This window comes from Bombina bombina, chromosome 8 (assembly GCF_027579735.1).
Source record: "Bombina bombina isolate aBomBom1 chromosome 8, aBomBom1.pri, whole genome shotgun sequence".
NCBI classification, from domain to species: Eukaryota; Metazoa; Chordata; class Amphibia; order Anura; family Bombinatoridae; genus Bombina; species Bombina bombina.
The window spans coordinates 91,946,887-91,969,144 of record NC_069506.1 but is presented as its reverse complement, the minus strand read 5'-3'; the positions used below and the strand labels follow the sequence as shown (position 1 = coordinate 91,969,144).

Genomic DNA, 22,258 nt, shown 5'->3' with positions numbered 1-22,258 from the left:
TTGTTCAAAAATTACCAAAATTTCACCACAGTGTCTTAAAGCATTAAAAGTATTGCACACAAAATTTGAGAGCTTTAACCCTTAAAATAACGGAACCGGAGCCGTTTTTAAATTTAACCCCTATACAGTCCCAGCTATAGTCTTTGCTGAGACCCTACCAAGCCCAGAGGGGAATACGATACCAATTGACGCCTTCTAGAAGCTTTTCCAGTAATTTTTAGATCCTCACACATGCATCTGCATGCCCTGCTCTCAAAAAACAACTGCGCAGTAATGGCGCGAAAATGAGGCTCAGTCTATAACTAGAAAGGCCCCCTGACTGGAAAAGGTGTCTAACACAGTGCCTGCCGTTATATAAACGTTCCCCAAGATTATAAATGCAAATTGTCAGCCTAAATCTGAATAATATGCCCAAATAAAGCAATCGACTTAGCCCATAAAAATGTCTACCATTTTTTTAGCCCATAATAAGCCCTTTATTCTGTTTGTTTGACTAAGAAAATGGCTTACCGGTCCCCATGAGGGGGAATGACAGCCTTCCAGCATTACATGGTCTTGTTAGAAATATGTCTAGTCATACCTTAAGCAGAAAAATCTGCTAACTGTTTCCCCCAACTGAAGTTATTTCATCTCAACAGTCCTATGTGGAAACAGCAAACGATTTTAGTTACTGCTGCTAAAATCATATTCCTCTCACAAACAGAAATCTTCATCCTTTTCTGTTTCAGAGTAAATAGTACATACCAGCACTATTTTAAAATAACAAACACTTGATAGAAGAATAAAAACTACATTTAAACACCAAAAAACTCTTAACCATCTCCGTGGAGATGTTGCCTGTGCAACGGCAAAGAGAATGACTGGGGTGGGCGGAGCCTAGGAGGGACTATATGGCCAGCTTTGCTGGGACTCTTTGCCATTTCCTGTTGGGGAAGAGAATATCCCACAAGTAAGGATGACGCCGTGGACCGGACACACCAATGTTGGAGAAAGGAACTCTTGTCGACGGAGACAGGGAACTTTTTTCTATGTTCACTTTCCATCCGTGAGATCTGAGAAAGGCCACAACGATGTCTGTGTGAGCCTTTGCCTTTGGAAGAGACGACGCTTGTATCAGAATGTCGTCCAAGTAAGGTGCCACTGAAATGCCCCTTGGTCGTAGAACCGCTAGAAGGGACCCGAGTACCTTTGTGAAAATCCTTGGAGCAGTGGCTAGCCCGAATGGGAGAGCCACAAACTGGTAATGTTTGTCCAGAAAGGCGAACCTTAGGAACTGATGATGATCTTTGTGGATAGGAATATGTAGATACGCATCCTTTAGATCCACGGTAGTCATAAATTGACCCTCCTGGATTGTAGGTAAAATCGTTCGAATGGTTTCCATTTTGAACGATGGCACTCTGAGAAATTTGTTTAGGAACTTTAAATCCAGAATTGGTCTGAAAGTTTCCTCTTTTTTGGGAACCACAAACAGATTTGAGTAAAACCCCATTCCTTGTTCCACGGTTGGAACTGGGTGTATCACTCCCATTTTTAACAGGTCTTCTACACAATGTAAGAATGCCTGTCTCTTTATTTGGTTTGAGGATAAGTGAGACATGTGGAACCTTCCCCTTGGGGGTAGTTCCTTGAATTCCAGAAGATAACCCTGAGAAACTATTTCTAGTGCCCAGGGATCCTGAACATCTCTTGCCCAAGCCTGAGCGAAGAGAGAGAGTCTGCCCCCTACTAGATCCGGTCCCGGATCGGGGGCTACTCCTTCATGCTGTCTTGTTAGCAGCAGCAGGTTTCTTGGCCTGCTTACCCTTGTTCCAGCCTTGCATCGGTTTCCAAGCTGGTTTGGTTTGCGAAGCATTACCCTCTTGTCTAGAGGCTGCAGAGTTGGAGGCCGGTCCGTTCCTGAAATTGCGAAAGGAACGAAAATTAGACTTATTCTTGGCCTTGAAAGGCCTATCTTGTGGGAGGGCGTGGCCCTTACCCCCAGTGATGTCTGAGATAATCTCTTTCAATTCTGGCCCAAAAAGAGTTTTACCCTTGAAGGGGATATTAAGCAATTTTGTCTTGGAAGATACATCCGCTGACCAAGACTTTAGCCAGAGCGCTCTGCGCGCCACAATTGCAAACCCAGAATTTTTCGCCGCTAATCTAGCTAACTGCAAAGCGGCATCTAAAATAAAGGAATTAGCCAACTTAAGTGCGTGAACCCTGTCCATAACCTCCTCATACGGAGTCTCTCTACTGAGCGACTTTTCTAGTTCTTCGAACCAGAACCACGCTGCTGTAGTGACAGGAATAATGCACGAAATAGGTTGCAGGAGGTAACCTTGCTGTACAAAAATCTTTTTAAGCAAACCCTCCAATTTTTAATCCATAGGATCTTTTAAAGCACAATTATCCACGATAGGAATAGTAGTGCGCTTGGCTAGTGTAGAAACTGCCCCCTCGACCTTAGGGACTGTCTGCCATAAGTCCTTTCTGGGGTCGACCATAGGAAATAATTTCTTAAATATAGGAGGGGGAACAAAAGGTATGCCGGGCTTCTCCCACTCCTTATTCACTATGTCCGCCACCCGCTTGGGTATAGGAAAAGCGTCGGGGTGCACCGGAACCTCTAGGAACTTGTCCATCTTGCACAATTTTTCTGGAATGACCAGGTTGTCACAATCATCCAGAGTAGATAGCACCTCCTTAAGCAGTGCGCGGAGATGCTCTAATTTAAATTTAAATGTCACAACATCAGGTTCTGCCTGTTGAGAAATTCTACCTGAATCTGAAATTTCCCCATCTGACAAAACCTCCCTCACGGCCCCTTCAGATTGGTGTGAGGGTATGACAGAGCAATTATCATCAGCGCCCTCCTGCTCTACAGTGTTTAAAACAGAGCAATCGCGCTTTCTCTGATATGCAGGCATTTTGGATAAAATATTTGCTATGGAGTTATCCATTACTGCCATCAATTGTTGCATAGTAATAAGCATTGGCGCGCTAGAAGTACTAGGGGCCTCCTGCGTGGGCAAAACTGGTGTAGACACAGAAGGAGATGATGTAGAACTATGTCTACTCCCTTCATGTGATGAATCATCTTGAGCAACTTTATTATCTGTGGCAGTATTGTCCTTACTTTGTTTGGACGCTATGGCACAATTATCACACAATTTTGAAGGGGGAGACACATTGGCTTCCATACATACAGAACATAGCTTATCTGAAGGCACAGACATGTTAAACAGGCTTAAACTTGTCAATAAAGTACAAAAAACGTTTTTAAACAAAACCGTTACTGTCTCTTTAAATTTTAAACAGTGCACACTTTATTACTGAATATGTGAAAAACTATGAAGGAATTGTTCAAATTTAACCAAATTTTCACCACAGTGTCTTAAAGCATTCAAAGCATTGCACCCCTCTACAGTCCCAGCTACAGCCTTTGCTGCGACTTTACCAAACCCAGGGGGTATACGATACCAAATGAAGCCTTCTAGGAACCTTTTCAAATACTTTCAGACCCACACACATGCAGCTGCATGTCCTGCTCTCAAAAGAAACTGCGCAGTAATGGCGCGAAAATGAGGCTCAGCCTACTACAGGGAAGGCCCTTCCTGACTGAAAAGGTGTCTAAACCAGTGCCTGACGTTAAAAAAACGTTCCCCAAATTTTATAAGTGTGAATATCAACATCAATCTTTATAAAAAGCCCAAATAAAGCAATCGATCTTGCCCATAAAAATGTCTACCAGTTTTATAGCCCACATTAAGCCCTTTATTCTGTTTGATTAAGAAAATGGCTTACCGGTCCCCATGAGGGGAATGACAGCCTTCCAGCATTACACAGTCTTGTTAGAAAAATGGCTAGTCATACCTTAAGCAGAAAAGTCTGCTAACTGTTTCCCCCAACTGAAGTTATTTCATCTCAACAGTCCTATGTGGAAACAGCAAACGATTTTAGTTACTGCTGCTAAAATCATATTCCTCTCACAAACAGAACTCTTCATCTTTTTCTGTTTCAGAGTAAATGGTACATACCAGCACTATTTTAAAATAACAAACTCTTGATAGTAGAATAAAAAACTACAACTAATCACCACATACTCTTCACCATCTCCGTGGAGATGTTGCCTGTGCAACGTCAAAGAGAATGACTGGGGTGGGCGGAGCCTAGGAGGGACTATATGGACAGCTTTTGTTGTGCTCTTTGCCATTTCCTGTTGGGGAAGAGAATATTCCCACAAGTTATGGATGACGCCGTGGACCGGACACACCAATGTTGGAGAAACTTCTGACACTTCTCTGCCAACCTCCTGGGACGAAAGGCAAAAAATGACTGGGGGATGAGGGAAGTGGAAGGGATATTTAAGCCTTTGGCTGGGGTGTCTTTGCCTCCTCCTGGTGACCAGGTTCTGAATTCCCAAAAGTAATGAATGCAGCTGTGGACTCTTTCCATTTATGAAGAAAATAGGGTGCTATTACTCTGTAAGTGCACTAAAAACTGCTGTGTTGAGTGCTAAACCCGAAAAGGTCCCCAAAAAGTATACACTGTAGTGTAGATAACATAACAAGGTAATTAACGCTGAAAAACAGAGCTGACGATTATATACTGCCTAACTGAAAATGGCTGCCATTTCTGAGAGAAAGGGAGGAAGCTAGCGTGCAACTCTGTAGCTCGGAGGGAAACCAGATTAACGCCTGCGCTGCCAGAATAACCTTGCTGCTCAATATAACAACCAGAGCGGAGAAAAAAGTTAAATAAGGCTAATAGTTATATAAAGTTGCCCCTAAATGTAGGCAAAAAAACCTTGTCTATTTGTTCTCAAAACTTGCATCACACTAGTGGTCCAGCAAATACTACAACACACATGAATGTAATACTGTGCACAAGCTTACTGTGTATGATAGTCTAGTCAAATTTTAAACTTTCATGATTCATGCAATTTTAAAGAACTTTACTTTTATCATCAATTTTGCTTTGTTCTTTTGGTATTGTTTGTTGAAAGCTAAACCTAGACAGGCTCACATGCTAATTTCTAAGCTCTTGAAGACTGCTCAGTGCATTTGGACAGTTTTTAACAGATAGACAGTGCTAGTTCATGTGTGCTATATAGATAACATTGTGCTCACTCTTGAGGGACAGTCTGCAGAGGCTTAGATACAAGGTAATCACAGAGGAAAAATATATATTAATATAACCTTGTTGATTATGCAAAACTGTGGAATAGCTAATAAAGGGATTATCTATCTTTTTAAACAATACAAATTCTGGAGCAGACTTTCCTGTTAAACTCTGCACAAACATGTAGCCCCTTATCAACCATTTGCCTGTGCTTGCTTGTGAGAAATAGTCGTATGGTTTTGATATACATTAAGTAATGTACCTACTGAAGTGTTCAGCATCTCTGACCCTGCTACATTATCTACAATGTATCTATTTATACACTGGAGGACCACCCCTACTCAGACAGCATACACTGTGTAACCAATGACTCAATTTGCATCAAAGCCAATGACACCACTGGTTCTCTGAGCAGGTGAGATTGAATAAGAGTGCATGAGACATATGCACAAATGTTCTGTGCGCAGTAAAAGTTATTGTTATAGAGAAATCATTTTATAGAACGTGTATTGCTAGAATGTGTATTGCAAAAATAATTTTCTCTATTATCCCAGTTCACCAATACTTTTAAAGCAGAAACCACACCAGTCACTGTGATTGCCTTTTTTATTGAAACGTGCTGCTGTACAGCATTTCCTGGTGATCTGTAAAGGGCAGAATTAAATTTTTAACAATAGAAAGATTTGATAATTTTGTACCGCTCATATCTAGTTTTCTTTTGTTGTCCCGATGTAAATGAACATAAACAGCGTAAGAGGTGAGATGAGACGTGCAACATGTAAACAAAACAAACCCCAGAAACACAAGGGCAAGTACCAAATCTAGCTGTTGCACAGAATTCTTGTTAAATCTCCAGATGTTCTGTCCATTTACAGCAGTTGACATTTGAGAGCACCAGATCAGTTCTTGATGGCCAGTGTTACCTCACGCAGCTCTCAGGCTGTCTTCTGTGAGTAAATCTCACTGTGTAAACCCAAAAGTCACAAATAGATTAAGGATTGTCCAAAGCAGATGAAGAACTCAGTCCTGTCACACCCATCTTATTTCTCCATAGATTTAAAGTAGGTACAATGTGCACTAGAAGTGCATTAAAGTCCTGTGACTGTGCATGGAGTAACTATGGAAAATTAATATCAGGGATAGAACATAAATGTTTGATGGGACTGTTTAAAAAAAAAACCTTAAGCAGCACAGACCTTAAGGTATCCCAGGTCCAGCAATTAACTGACTGCCAGAAGGATAAAGCAGTGCAGTTTTTCTTTGGTACAATAGGTGGTTGCTGGAGATGCATAGACAGCATAAGCAGAATAAGAGGACATGCCACACAGTATAAGCGTTTACCAAGAAATGCTACTTGTGCTTACATAGAACCTTAGCTGGTCTTCCTTAAAAATCATCTTTAGCCCCAACACAGTCATGTGATACAATCTGCTACCTGAACTCCTATTTCTATTTTGGAAGGGGCATAAATATTTCCTTGGTGTACTTTGCTGTATGTAAGCAAATGCACAAATGTATGTAATTATGTCTCTAGCATTCCCCTTGCCACTTATGCTCGTCTTTCTCCTTTACTGTTCTGCACATTTTCCATACATAGCTGGAATATCCTTTTGTTTGGACTTTCAACAATCCCTCTTTAACTTTTATCTCTTTACAAAGTTATCATTGGAAATAAAAATATATACATACATATATTTATCTATCTTTTGCCCACTGGGCTTTCAGATTTATTTATATTGATGTTAGGGCACCGGTTGGCTCTCCCCTCTTATTTATAAACCTCAATGAAAGAGTCATTATCAGTCTCAAGCAGCTGAAAAGGTATTAGCTGCTGCCAAAGCAAACTGTACCCTCTTCGTCAAAGCAGCCATTGTAAAATCCATGTATGTGACAGAAAAATGTTAGGAGAGCGATTTAGCAGGTTCAGTTAGGTATGCAGCGCTTCCATTCTCATGTTTTGGTGAGATGCGGCTGGGGGCCAACAGAGAGCTGGTAAAGGGGGAACCGGCACTTCCCGTGGATGCTGGTCGAATCTCACTGTTGCCCAGGTCCCTTTCTGATGGTCGCAATGCTGGGTGCTGCAATGGGAAAGCCACTGGGAAACTGGCCATGTAAAGTACCCGTCCAATTCGCTTGGCGACCTGCAAGAAAAAAACGATACAGATACATTTATTGATGGTGAAGCTTCCAATGAGTACTTAAAGGGATACTGAACCCAATTTTTTTTCTTTCACGATTTAGATAAAGCATGCAATTTTAAGCAACTTTCTAATTTCTGATTAGCAATTTTTCTTCGGTCTCTTGCTATCTTTATTTGAAAAAGCAGGAATGTAAAGCTTACGAGCCGAGGCCGCCTATCTTTGTTTCAGCACCTGGGTAGCGCTTGCTGATTGGTGGCTAAATGCAGGCACCAATCAGCAAGCGCTATCCAGGGTGCTGAACAAAAAATGGGCTGGCTTGTAAGCTTACATTTCCGCTTTTTCAAATAAAGATAGCAAGCGAACGGAAAAAAAATGTGATAATAGGAGTAAATTATAAAGTTGCTTAAAATGACATGCCTTATGTGAATCATGAAAGAAAAAAAATTGGGTTTAGTATCCCTTTAATACATTGTGAGTACAGGGCATGCTGTACTGGCATGACAGCTCAGAGGAACATAGCTTAGCTCTACATCTGGGCATTGTCACAAGTAAAAAAAAAAATGCCCATCGTTTAAATAAAATTCTCTGAGAAACAATTTCGATCAGTCTGCTACGAGAACATTTGTAATAGCCCTTAACAAAAAGGTTGATTCCTAACAATAGTGGTAAACATTAAATATAATAAAGTTATTTGAACATGCTTTAATTGCGTTTATCACCTTTAACTCACATTATCAAATGTACAGGGATGACAATTATCTAGTGCTAATGCCAGCATTTTATATTCACCACTAGGCGGTGATGCCCAGATAGTGTAAGGAGGATAGGTGAGAATTGGCGCTTATATCAACCCTAATGCCAAGTATAGAAGGGTCTCTCTCTAAGAACCCTGAGGAGGATAGTAGAATAATTTAAGCGGAAATACTGGCGCTGAAAGCAGGGTAGTACACAAATACAATATACGGGTAACCTAAAAGGGTCTACCTTAGCAGGAATATAATCGTTATAAAAGTTAATAAATGGCTATAGCCTAATATATATCTAAGAAAATATATTTAATAGTGTAAAATTACAATACAATCAAGATTAAAAAATCAGTGTTAATAAAATGAGTACATATATACTAAAAAGTAATTAATGGGGCCCTTTAAATTAGTTTGAAAAAACATACAGAAAGGGGAAAGATTAACCACAAATCTATATATATATATATATATACTGTGATTGAGGATAGAAGAAAACTATACTCAAATAAATATAAGTATAAAGATGGCAGAGATATTCAAACAGTATAAATAAAAACAAATAGCAATACAAACAGATTTAATAACTGGACGTCCAGCGTAAAAACCAGGGGTTAAAACAGTAATAATCTGGGGTTAAAACAGTATTAACCTGAAAGTGCACTATAGTGAACAAAAACACTCGTGACTAGATGATCATACTAATAGCATTGGATCAAGCTAATGGGCGAGTGAGGTACCTTGCGCTAATCTGTGGAGAACAGATTGAATATTGTTCGTCCTGTACCTCCTCCTGAGGTGGGTGTGTACTCCTAGCGTAGTTCACTTACATCACCCTTTCTGAAAATGTCCAGCTGATTTCGGGAGGAACAGAATGTAAACGATCTCTGGGGTAATAGCAATCCTTTAGATGATGGTAGATAGTAACTTCAAGGCACTCTTATTCTGTGGTGCTTAGTGCAGGTACTAGATCATCTGGCAGTATATTCAATTTGTAGACTGGTGTGCTCCCTCAGAGGGCTGTATTCAAATTCACAGGCCTTGGGGGTAGTGAACATCTTGAAAAAGCCCCAAGTGAGGGGAGAAACCGGTTGATGACTGTGTCTCATTTCCTACAAGAAGAACTACTGCTAAGCTGAACTCTTTTAAGGCTTGTGAACTTGATACAGCCGCCGAAAGGATCGCTATTGTGTTGAAAAAGCACACAGGACAACTACCAACGCCTGGCTCACTACCCCCAAGGCCTGTGAATTTGAATACAGCCCACTGAGGGAGCGCACCAGTCTACAAATTGAATATACTGCCAGATGATCTAGTACCTGCACTAAGCACCACAGAATAAGAGTGCCTTGAAGTTACTATCTACCATCATCTAAAGGATTGCTATTACCCCAGAGATCGTTTACATTCTGTTCCTCCCGAAATCAGCAGGACATTTTCAGAAAGGGTGATGTAAGTGAACTACGCTAGGAGTACACACCCACCTCAGGAGGAGGTACAGGACGAACAATATTCAATCTGTTCTCCACAGATTAGCGCAAGGTACCTCACTCGCCCATTAGCTTGATCCAATGCTATTAGTATGATCATCTAGTCACGAGTGTTTTTGTTCACTATAGTGCACTTTCAGGTTAATACTGTTTTAACCCCAGATTATTACTGTTTTAACCCCTGGTTTTTACGCTGGACGTCCAGTTATTAAATCTGTTTGTATTGCTATTTGTTTTTATTTATACTGTTTGAATATCTCTGCCATCTTTATACTTATATTTATTTGAGTATAGTTTTCTTCTATCCTCAATCACAGTATATATATATATATATAGATTTGTGGTTAATCTTTCCCCTTTCTGTATGTTTTTTCAAACTAATTTAAAGGGCCCCATTAATTACTTTTTAGTATATATGTACTGATTTTATTAACACTGATTTTTTTAATCTTGATTGTATTGTAATTTTACACTATTAAATATATTTTCTTAGATATATATTAGGCTATAACCATTTATTAACTTTTATAACGATTATATTCCTGCTAAGGTAGACCCTTTTAGGTTACCCGTATATTGTATTTGTACTACCCTGCTTTCAGCGCCAGTATTTCCGCTTAAATTATTCTAGGTGATGCCCAGATAAGCATGTTGTAAATACATCTCTCAAACTATTATTTTATTATTGGTGATTAAACTTATTTAATTGAACATAAAGGGTCATTCGCTGAAGCAGTGATGACATAAAAATGTTACAAGAATATTTAAATTGTGTGTGTGAACACAGCAGAAAAAAAAACTAACATTTTTGATATTACAGGCGCTCTTACATTATGGGTGATGGACATGACTAAACAAATGTTGGCGTGGCCTCTCATTTAAGCCTAGCAAACAATAATGTTGGTTGAAGACCAGACCTAACTATGGGGAGACTAACCTAGATGGATTTTAATAAATACACTGGTTAGTCTGCCGAGTTCAGCACTGTTACTTTATGCTTATTTTATAGGGACTGGAGTGTAATAATGTTAAAGGGACATGATACCCAAATGTTGAAGCACATGAAAGTGATGCAGAATAGCTGTAAAAAGCTGACTAGAAAATATCACCTAAACATCTCTATGTAAAAAAAACAAAGATATTTTACCTCCGATTTCCTACGTTTTCGCACCCCAGTGTAATGAGACTTTAATCAGCCAGTCAGGATGCTTGTCCCAGGACTTGCAAGGGAGTGTGCATCTGTCATGTTATTTTCCTATTCAGTTTAAGTAGCAAAGGCAAAGCATTACCTCAGCACTGCTGATGCTGATTGGCTGTTTTTTTTTCCTTTCAACTTACAGCTGGACAGCAGCTGAAGTATAACTGTTCACAGACCACTTACTCTGGTGAGCTGAAGAAATTATGAGGTAAAATAGCATAGAGATGCTCAGGTGATATTTTCTTGTCAGATTTTTAGAGTTATGCAGCATTGCTTTCAAGTGAACAGTGTAAAACAAACATTTACTACACTAATATCCTTAAACAAATGAGCACTGAATATGAGACCTATTCATGTGTCTGGTCTGATGGGTTGATTGAGTGGCTTCAGGGTTATGGGTCCGTTATGAGGTCTGATGTGGGTATGGGGCTGGAGAGAAGCAGCAGGGTCAGGGGTCTGATTTGATGTTGGTATGTAGCAGAATAAGGGGTTTATTATTAATAATAATAATAGTATTTTGAGCGGGGCCAGATCATTTCCTATAAACTGTTTCTTATTAAGCAGAGGAATTTTGTGTATTACTATTTTACTATTACCATAAAGTTTAGCTGCTACTAAACTTAAATCCCTGCTTTTCAACAAAAGATACCAAGAGTACGAAGTAAATTAGGTAATAGAAGTAAAATTGTTCAAAATTGTTGGCTCTATCTGTAAAATTATGGTTTCATTTTGACTTTACTGTCCCTTAAAGCAAATGCATTTTGTATCACTTTCAATAAATCTTTACAGCCTTTTTTATAAGTGATCGTGTGTAACCAGAAAGGTCTAACTGTATCTAACACAGCTCCCTTATTTAAAATTGTTACCCAAATGATAACTCTCCCACAGGGTGAGAACTAATTGGGCTAGATTTATCTGACAAAGCCTCTATTCCATGGGGAGGGGCGAAACGCGTAATGTTGGAAGTTTGAAGTTGCACGCTATTGCTAACAAGCAGGTCTAATGGAGGATTAAGCAGGCAACCCTACCTATCTGGCTGGCAAGTGAAGCACCGTGCCAGCTCTCAGTACGTTAGTCCGGAGGAAAGTGGAGGCCAGAACTGGCACCATACATAAGGACTACCAAGTGAGGGTAAGCTGAGCAGTTTAAAGTCTTGCAGTGTTGGTAGTGGTACACCAGATATCCTAGATGCAGTACACCCGGAACAGGGGGTGATTAGACATTACTTTGAAGCGACTTGCTAGAACGAGTGCCCAGAGCCCTTTGGTGATCCTGTGGAATAGTCTGACCTTTTCAGTCTAACCTGAGCATGTTCTTTAACACTTGAGTGCCCGGTTTTCCATTTGATTTTTCCATAGCCGGCTTAGGGACATGCTAGCAGGTGGGGATGTATGGACATTTGTGTATTCCTTATTTTATCTGTTTAGTATTATATTGGTTTTTATTTTAAGGGGATGGTAGACTAAGGTTGTTTTTGAAATCTCTCAATAAAGCGATATTGTCCTACTTTGGTTAGTAAGTTTTTATACGACTATACATTTCTCTTTTTAGGTGTATTAGATTTATCAAGCCCTTCGCCTTGCTACGACTGCAGGCTCTCACAAGAGAACCTGCAGTCAATATTTATCAAGCAGCAGTCTGATGTGGTCTAGGATTGCTTCCTAGCCGCTTCTCCACCTCTTACGGGACCGGGGAGATTGACAGCTCCTACCCGCGCGTTATTTGCTGTGTGCGCAGTGTTGCATGCAAGCGCAAAATATTGCTTGCGTGCAATGCTGAATACCGCAAGCGGATTTCTGCCTGGCAGAGGCAAGCTGGGGCGGACAGGGGCGCATTTGTATGCCCCTGTCCGCCACGGCTTGATAAATTGAGCCCATTGCAGCCAGCACATAAGGGAGGACGGCTACCGCCACAAACACTACTTTCACATATCTTGATATTTATTAATTGAACAAATAATTAGTTAAATAATTAAGTATAGCAGGTCTGCAGGTATTCCAGACACATATTCAGCCATAACAACTATGGCTATCTCTTATTTCATCCATCTGCAAAATAAAGCTGACACCTCTGCTAATAAATCTGAGCAGCCTGTTTGAGCAAAGTGTGCGCATTGATCTGTGTCTAACAGAACTGTGATCTGGGAACAACTTCTGCCAATTAACCCTCCTGATTCCAGCAGAGACTGTAAAACCAGCAGCCACGTTATCTTCTTACTGAGAAGAGTTTTAAGATAATTTTTTAAAGCCTTTCTTACTTGCTGGGGGTGGGTTCCTAATGTTTATGGGCTGCGATACAAACTGACACTGTACCAGGAAGAACATGTGCTTATGGTAGAATGGAATGCAGATTTCTGTCTCCACAGTAAAAATGATTTAAAAGGCAGCTACTGCAGTCATTAGTTAACCCCTTCTCTACAAAGGTGTTAATGTTGTTCACTCAACGTCCGTAGAATAAGCTGCAAAATTTAATTATGAAAAGTACTTGCTATAGCATATCCATGATATGTCAAGTTATTGTCAAATACCTATGCAACCGTTGCCCTTTCCCTAAATCTTACAAAATACCCTGAGGGACTTGCACAATCCAGATCTCTGCACACAACCCCCCAATCCCCCCTCACCAAAAAAAAAACAAAAAAAACCCAGTAATTTGGCCTTGGAGAGTAACATACTATTCTGTCCTCTCCCCTCACTGCTAAACCACAGCACATTTTCTAACGAATAGATCCACAGGGAACAATTGGCCGAAGAACCTTTTTATTACACCCGTCATAAACAGCCAAGGGCTGGAGGAAAAGCCATAAACTGCAGTTACCACTTTATTATAAAGGCTGTAGGCCACAGCGCCGTCTTACAGTATTGTGTGTCTGCAGCCTCCTGGTATTGGCTAACAAAACCCTAAAGCATTCAAAAGGGTTAAAGGGACATTAAACACTAAATGCATGCTAGATAGAATGATGCATTCAAAGAAAAGATTACTAACATGTAGATGTATTTTTTAAAGTTTCATTAGTTGTTTAAAAAGTGACAAAATAAGAGTAAAGTTTTAGTGTCTATAAAACACTGGGAGCTGCCATGTTGTAACTTGTGTTACCTTCTCTGCTGTGGCCAATTAGGGACCGTTATAAATAGGTCACTAGAGTGTGCAGCCAATGGTTGTGCTGGATTTAACAGCGTTCTGCACTTCCATTTCTAGCAGGAACTGAAAAGCTCACAATTTCAGAATGGAATTAAAGGCAAAGAGGACAAAATAAATAATGGAAGCATATCGCAGGGTTGTTTTATATATACAATTTATAATTTTATATTACCATCTCAAAGTGTTTAATGTCCCTTTAATGAGAACGTCTATAGGTTGTGCACTATGGTATTTTTTAAGCTCATATTTTGAAAATAAAATAAAAACAATAAAAATGAATTAAACTGCAGTTTCTGTTGTGTTCTGATTTTTTTCATAGAAAATAAACACTGGTGTTAAATTCTGCACCATGTTTTTTGTTAAAGAGATAACGTAGACAGACTATATTTTTATATTTTATTAAAATAAGTAGTTGTTGTGATTATGAAGAGAGTAAAATGCTCCACTGTAATAGCCGAAATAGTAAATATTTTACTGCACAGTTCATTTTCATATTAGGTGTAAATGTGTTTTCCTATATAAATCTTTCGCACATAGGGCTTCATTTATTAAACGTTGGACTTGTGCAATGCCGCTCGCTGGCAGCCAATCGGCCTCTAGCAGGGACTATCGGATCGGATTGGGATGATTTCAGGCGGACAGGTTAAAGTGAATGTAAACTTTGATGAAATAGTGCCTGGTTTTTAAAAAAACTATTAAAAACAGGGGCACTTTCATTTATGAAAGTTTACATTGCAGCGGATTTTACAAATACCTTCTTCTCCTGAAACGCCAACCCACCGCCTACAGGTCCTCTGTACTTCGTCAGTAATGACAAAACCGTCTTCCTCCAATCACGGCTTTCCCCCAAGGAGCATCCATCTGGTGAGGCCACGCCGTGATTGTAGGAAGCCGGTTTCGTCGTTGCTGTGTAAGTACAGCAGGAAGAAGCAGGCGGGGGAAATCGGCGATCCAGCGTTTCAGGAGAAGAAGGTAAGTATTTGTAAAATCCACTGCAATGTAAACTTTGAGGAATGAAAGTGTCCCAGTTTTTAATAGTATTTTTTAAAAACCATGCACTATTTCATCAAAGTTTATATTCACTTTAAGGAGTAGCTGCTACTTAACTATCGTATCGGCCTCCAAAGCTGCAATCACTGCTTGGTAAATGGAGAGCATAGTGTTTCCGCTACACCAAGGGATTCTGGGTAATGGCATGCAAATGAGATCCTCAATGATGCACTTTTTTGCTTCAAAAACCATTTTCAACACAAGCTTTCTGTATGCTGGTGTAAACGTTGGCAGGTATCATTAAAAGGCTATTAAACACTGTGAGATTGTAAAATAAAATGTTTCATCATGCATAAAAAAAACAGCTTTGCAATATACGTTCATTATTTATTTTGACTCCTTTTCATGTAATTTAAGCTTTGCCACATGTATGTCCCTAATTTACAGTTTGTGATCTTATCATTTCTGCTGATGTCAATCAGTTGAGATTTGGTTAACTCAGTGATTGTGGCAAGCTTTGTCTTAACCTTTACCACCTGAATTGCCTTCTTCAAATAATGAAAGTGCTCAATAGAGTTTAACCACTGCAAAAAAATTGCAGCAAACTGTGTGTTAATCTGATATGCTAATCTGTTGGAAGACTGCAGAAAGAAATCCCGTAAATCACCATAAAACAGTTTTGTACGTTTGTTTTCCCCCACTATTCTCAGATAGGCTGAAGTATGTTCTGCAGGTTTCATAATCATGACCCTGCAACATTTTACACAATTACTGCTTCATCAGTGCCAGAGCACATTTATATATGTTCCTTACCGGACACAGCAAAAGAGATAAGACAAACAATTATTTCTATAATACATTACTTAAAAAGGGACAGTCTACTCCAAAAATGTTATTGTTTAAAAGATAGATAATTCCTTTATTACCCATTACCAGTTTTGCATAACCAACACTGTTATATTAATACACTTTATACCTTGTATCTAAGCCTCTGCAGACTGCCCCCTTATCTCAGTGCTTTTTACAAACTTGCATTTTAGCCAATTAGTGCTGCTTCATAAATAACTCCATGGGAGTGAGCACGTTAGCATGTTATCTGTATGGCACACATGAACTAGCACTGTCTTGCTGTGAAAAGCTGATAAAATGCACTGAGATAAGAGGTGGCCTGCAGGGGCTTAGAAACCGTCAGAAATTTAGAGATTTAAAGGTCATAAATTAAATTAATATAACAATGCTGGTGAATGGGTAGTAAAGGCATTATCTTTTTTTAATTTATTTTTTTATTAAAAATGTTGGAGTAGACTGTCCCTTTAATTGCTTATAGATACTAGGCACATATAAACACATTATTTTAAAGCAACAGAAATGTTTTTTGTCTGTCTTTTCATTAACATACTGGGTATGTTTGGAATGCATTGTCACCATGCTTGCTACAACTGCTGCCTTATCTGAAGAAGCCCGTCCGGACTAGCTGGAGTATACATAGCTAAGCAGCAGTCATTATGTTAGCAAAATATCCATTGTTTAGCAGTTCTTCATCTAAGATTACACTAAATAGGGACCCTTATTTTGTAAATTTAAATTACTTACGCCTAGATTTAGAGTTCTGCGTTAGCCGTCAAAACCAGCGTTAAGGGGTCCTAACTCTGGTTTTTACCGCCCGCTGGTATTTAGAATCAGTCAGGAAAGGGTCTAACGCTCACTTTCCAGCCGCGACTTTTCCATACCGCAGATCCCCTTACGCCAATAGCGTATCCTATCTTTTCAATGGGATCTTCCTAACGCCGGTATTTAGAGTCTTGGCTGAAGTGAGCGTTAGAACTCTAACGACAAAAATCCAGCCGCAGAAAAAAGTCAGGACTTAAGAGCTTTATGGGCTAACGCCGGTTTATAAAGCTCTTGACTACTGTGCTCTAAAGTACACTAACACCCATAAACTACCTATGTACCCCTAAACCGAGGCCCCCCCACATCACCGCCTCTCTAATAAAAAATTTTTAACCCCTAATCTGCCGACCGGACACCGCCGACACCTACATAATATTTATTAACCCCTAATCTGCACCCCCCAACCTTACCTACACTTATTAACCCCTAATCTTCCGACCAGACCTCACCGCCACTATAATAAATGTATTAACCCCTAAACCGCCTCGCAAACCCTATAATAAATTTTATTAACCCCTAATCTGCCCTCACTAACATCACCGACACCTAACTTCAAGTATTAACCCCTAATCTGCCGACCGGACCTCACCGCTACTATAATAAATGTATTAACCCCTAAAGCTAAGTCTAACCCTAACACCCCCTAAATTAAATATAATTTAAATCTAACTAAATAAATTATTTCTTATTAAATAAATTATTCCTATTTAAAGCTAAATACTTATCTGTAAAATAAACCCTAATATAGCTACAATATAACGAATAATTATATTGTAGCTATTTTAGGATTTATATTTATTTTACAGGCAACTTTGTATTTATTTTAACTAGGTACAATAGCTATTAAATAGTTATTAACTATTTAATAGCTACCTAGTTAAAATAATTACAAAAGTACCTGTAAAATAAATCCTAACCTAAGTTACAATTAAACCTAACACTACACTATCAATAAATTAATTAAATAAACTACCTACAATTACCTACAATTAAATTAACTAAACTACATTTTTTTCAGCTCAAACTGCCCCATTGTTTCCTATGGGGGAATCGTGCACGAGCACGTTTTTCAAGCTGGCCGCTACCGTAAGCAAAGCTGGTATTTAGAGTTGAAGTGGCGGTATGCCTCTACACTCCCTTTTTGGAGCTTAACGCAGCCCTTCAGAGAACTCTAAATACCAGCGTTATTTAAAAGGTGCTGGGAAAAAAAAAACACGCGTAGCTAACGCACCCCTTTGGCCCCAAAACTCTAAATCTAGGTGAGTGAAAGGTAGCAAAATAATTATAGTATATTGTATTTTACTACATATAATCAAACCTTTTATATTACAATCATAGAGTGTGTACTGTTCCTTTAATTCACCTTTGAACATGAACTCTGCTGCAAAAAAAGTTGTTTTTAATGGAAAAGGACATTTTGAAGTGGCCAAAAACGATATTCTTTTTAAAATAACGTGTTAACTGTTACTGCTGCATTATGTGTAAAGGGGCGCAAGAGGCTGTTTGATAATCAACCTAAGGTAAGACTTAGTAGACTGTCCCTTTAATAGAGTAAAAATTGTAGCTATGTCACAGGGATCTGACTATGTGACTTTAAGCTTTTGTAGATCCTAATGCTTTGTTACCTGCGCTCTGATCTTCAATGCTGGCCCCAGCTTCAGTCCCATATTGTTCAATAAGTGCTCTTCCGTCAGCAGAGGTAATGTCTCCCCATCAATACTGTGTTCCCGGAAGACCTGCATAGAAAACAAATTAATTCTTCCTGTCACTGCAGGGTGTTTGTGACGTGCCAACATACTGAACAGGCAGTCTGGTAGCTAAAGGTTTATAAAGCAAATAACAAAAAGTATTCCTTTTTTAGGATTTAGAGTTTAGGACTCTTGTAGTGACAAAATCATTCACATATACTAAATAACAACCACTTTCCCACACATAGGGCCAGATCTAAACTTTGGCAGATCAGTTGTGGTTTTTCGCACAATTTTTTTTCGAGTATAATCTCCCCTTCCTCAGACCTGAAACCCAGTGAGTGTGGTCTGTATACTTTCTATAAATATATAGATATAATTTGCTGCATAGCAGCTGACGTTTTGCCAGAGACATTCACAGCAAACATTTTTTACACTTGAGCACAAACGATTAAAACAATCTCTTGTGCTAGTGCAACGTATCTCAGTTCTGTACATTTCTAACCCTGCTATATTTTAAAGCGTGAGCAGCAATGCACTGGCATGAGGGAGTCTGTGTTGAAAAGAGAGTGTTGCATTAGGAAACGTATTCGCATAATCTTACTCCGAATCCCTTGCTCAAGAAGAAGTTGCTACAGATGTTCGAGTGACAATGACACAATTGGTTTGGATGTGTAAATATTCTACACAATAAATTATATATAGAAAGAAAACTAATATATTATACCCTGTTGATTTTGGTTCACTAACGAATGCTGAATATGGCCGTAGACAGAGGTATTTGCCAATTTTCTACTCTGGATTTATTTGTGTGAAAGTGCAAGACACACAAATCAGTGCAAATCCAATTTCTGTTGCACTTTCACATGAATAAACCGAGTGCCGAAAATAGCTGTATGCTGCTGCACGCATATTCGGCATACATTTGTGAATCAAATCCAATATAAAACAGTGCAATATTAAACAGTGTTTAATAAAGGGGCCTTATGATCTGCTAAACTATAAAGCACTAGCACATTGATTTTAATATTACTTTGAGGAGTGCCACAAAAACTAAGTGATATATACACACACTAACAACAAACCTAAAAATTAATCTCTCAAACAAATCAACCTGACACTCTCTGGGTCACCTCTCTTATGAGCATAAACATTTATATGCCCACTGCTTAGCTAAGGGATTCCATTGCACGCAGCTGCACAGCACACACGCAGAAGCAGTTATCTGGCAAACAAACACGCACATGGCTCACTCACACACATGCAAAAATTCCAATCTTTTTCTCGCACACACATTTCCTCCATTCTGACATTCACGCATCACAAAGCTCTCACTCGCTTGCCACCATTATTTTCGTGACAGTCTCTCCCTTCCTCTGTTCATTTCATACAGTCTCAGTGCTCCCTCTCGCTCAGCTGCAGGGAGGGGAAGTGTGGCAGTGCAGGTGGTTTTAATGAAGCGTGTCATGAGGGGATTAGCACAGGGAAAAGGAAAGGGAAAAAAAAACAGCCATCAGTCTCTCCTCTCCCACTGTGGTGCAAACCATCCAGATGAAATGAGGGGATAGAAAAGGGGGTGGGTAGAGGGCATTTTTTAACCTTCTCTAATGAGCAATTAAGGTCCAAGTTCTAGTTTCCTCCTCCTAATGAGGAATAAAAGAAGCTCAGCAATAAAGAAAAAGGGGGAGGGTGGGCACCAGGAGTAAAGAGAGACACACAGTGGAAGGTTTGTAGCAAAAAGGTAAAAGAGAATGAATGAGTAAAAGACAGAAGATGTTGGGGGGGAGGCCCTCACTGGTAAGGAGATATGGATGATTACCTGTGGGTACTCGGCACAACCAGATAAGCTGCCCACAAAGCTGCACACATCCTCCACCGTCCACTTGCTGAGATCTTCCAGTACCACGCTCTCTTCCCCATCCAGAAAGAGCCCCCCCATGGCACCTGAGGCAAAAATAGAGAGTCGAGAGCAGATAAATGAGGAGGCAAAGGCAATAGGAAGACAGGGTGAAGAAGGATGAGGAGATTGTGTGAGAAAAAAAAACAGATGTGGTAGTGAGGAAGAGAAGGCATTAATCATTAAAATCCTACGAAGAAAACAAGAACACTGCAAGATGAACGTATTCTGTAGCCTAACATCCATCTTTAATGACCTGTCAACATCACGCAGGCTACAGGCTCTGCTCTCCCACAATCCTTTGTTGGCTGAATTCTCTCAGCAGTGAAAGAAAAGTTGGAAGAGTGCACACATTGTAACACGAGGTATGAAGGCTCCTGACAGATAAAGGATATTCATGAGTGTGTTTTAGACTAGGCCGGGGAGATAGAGGTCAGTACAGTTTCAAGTGGTAGGAAGGAAACAAACAAAAAAAAATGGATTCAGCTCAATTATTCCACATACAGCCTGAGGTCAGACCCTGCCGCTAGCTTTCCAAGCCCCACATCTCCCAGAGAAGGTGGGTGGCTGAAGCCGGGAACGGCTTCCCAATTAGCCACTTCCTCAGGCTTTTGTCAGCCAAGAGTTGCCACAATGTCTGGAAGAAAAGAGATGGAAGAGACAGAGCTGTCAGCTAGACTGTGTCCAGGGTTATTAATAGAGTGGACAACCTGATCATAAACTACAGAGCATATCACTGATATTAACACCTTACTTCTTATTTGGCCTTTAATGCTCCCATAAATAAAGTGGTCTGTGAAAAGGAGAATGCTCACACTCATGTTACATCCCGGCGCACACTGCACTCAAAAGCGATATTAAACACCAATTGTTTTTGTGTAAAAATAGGGTTTTTTCCCACAATCCCTAAAGGCCAAAAAGCAAAATCTGTAACCTAGGTTTTCAAAATGCTGCAAGTTGCCTAAACCAGCTACTGATTTGCAGGTTGCAGATTTTGCTTTTTGGCCTCTTTAGAGAACACGGGACCAGAGATTTTATATAAAAAACTAAATACAAAACAAGAGGCATTTAGTGTTCTTTTATTTAAAGGGACATCAAACTATTTTTTTCTTTTGTATTCCAGGGACATATTTAACTCATCATATTTGCTTTGGCTATTTAGGTATAGATATAAGCCCCTTCACTGATCAAACAATCACAATGCTGTAGGATCAGAATTCTGCATCATACACTCTACACTCTACTGAAGTTGTGGGATTTTTTTAATAAGCATAATTAAACATTTTATAGGGTTTTTCAATTTTTAGTTTAATTCTCCTTTAACATGGATGAGCTAAAATGGAAAACTACAAATTGTAAAATATGTAATACATTTCATGGTGGGTGATTTGACACATCTTTGCCACCTCCAGGCAACAAATAGTTATGCTGGTCCCACACACAAATGGACTCCGGCTGTGAACATACGCTCCCTCCCTCCAGTGTCAGGACAGATGGGGGGGGGGGGGGGTGACTGCGGTGAGAGCGGCTCATGCCAGGTTGTGTTAATTGTACTCAGGGCCGAGGATCGATAGAAAGGATTTTAGCTTCCTGAGCTGTCCCTGGGGCATGTGGGGAGGAGTGAAGGGGGAGTATTGCTGCTGGCAGGCCCATATCTCACACACTGTAGGGACGACAAGGTCGGTCACAGAGAGGGAGAGGCAGACAGGATGGGGGCCAGGACTGGCACTGATAAACAACCCCCTACCCTCCCTTTTCACTCCATCCTCCCACAGCTCACAGCCATGCAGACACATGGAGCACAGAGGTCAGGGGAGTAATACAACTCAGTGACAGGATGCACAACTGTACAGACAGCTCTGCCCCCTGTTTTATAAGGCTCTTAGGGTCTCTTAAAGCCGAGACCGCACTGGATGCATCTGTAATCATATACGTGGCCCTTAACCCCTTGTTATGGAACAATCAAGAAGGCACATTGGATTTATTTCACTTACAGGGCCAAATAACACATTTTGCAATAAAAATAAAAGTGTATAGTTGAGAAAATGCTTATGCGATCTTGGTTAAATGCTTCCCTATAATGTCACACAGCCATGTACAAAACTTTACAGCTTTACTGTGGCCCTGAGAAACTGCAGAATAACCCAGTGGTTCATTCATAAATATTATACAATTTGTGTAAAGCCAGATAAT

General features: G+C 39.8%; 1 protein-coding gene across 8 annotated transcripts in view; it reads right to left on the bottom strand.

Moving 5' to 3' along the window:
- Positions 1 to 5,694: 5,694 nt before the first annotated feature.
- The window catches only part of SAMD11 (sterile alpha motif domain containing 11), a 393,689-nt gene continuing 377,125 nt past the window's right edge, over positions 5,695 to 22,258 (bottom strand). For all 8 annotated transcript variants that reach the window (XM_053690450.1, XM_053690449.1, XM_053690447.1 and 5 more), the window contains 3 exons: positions 19,988 to 20,112; positions 18,106 to 18,216; positions 5,695 to 7,247 (listed from right to left, as the gene is read on the bottom strand). In XM_053690450.1, coding sequence (XP_053546425.1) covers positions 7,008 to 7,247; positions 18,106 to 18,216; positions 19,988 to 20,112 — 476 coding nt within the window. In that variant the 3' untranslated portion in view covers positions 5,695 to 7,007. The remainder of the gene's footprint in view (positions 7,248 to 18,105; positions 18,217 to 19,987; positions 20,113 to 22,258) is intronic.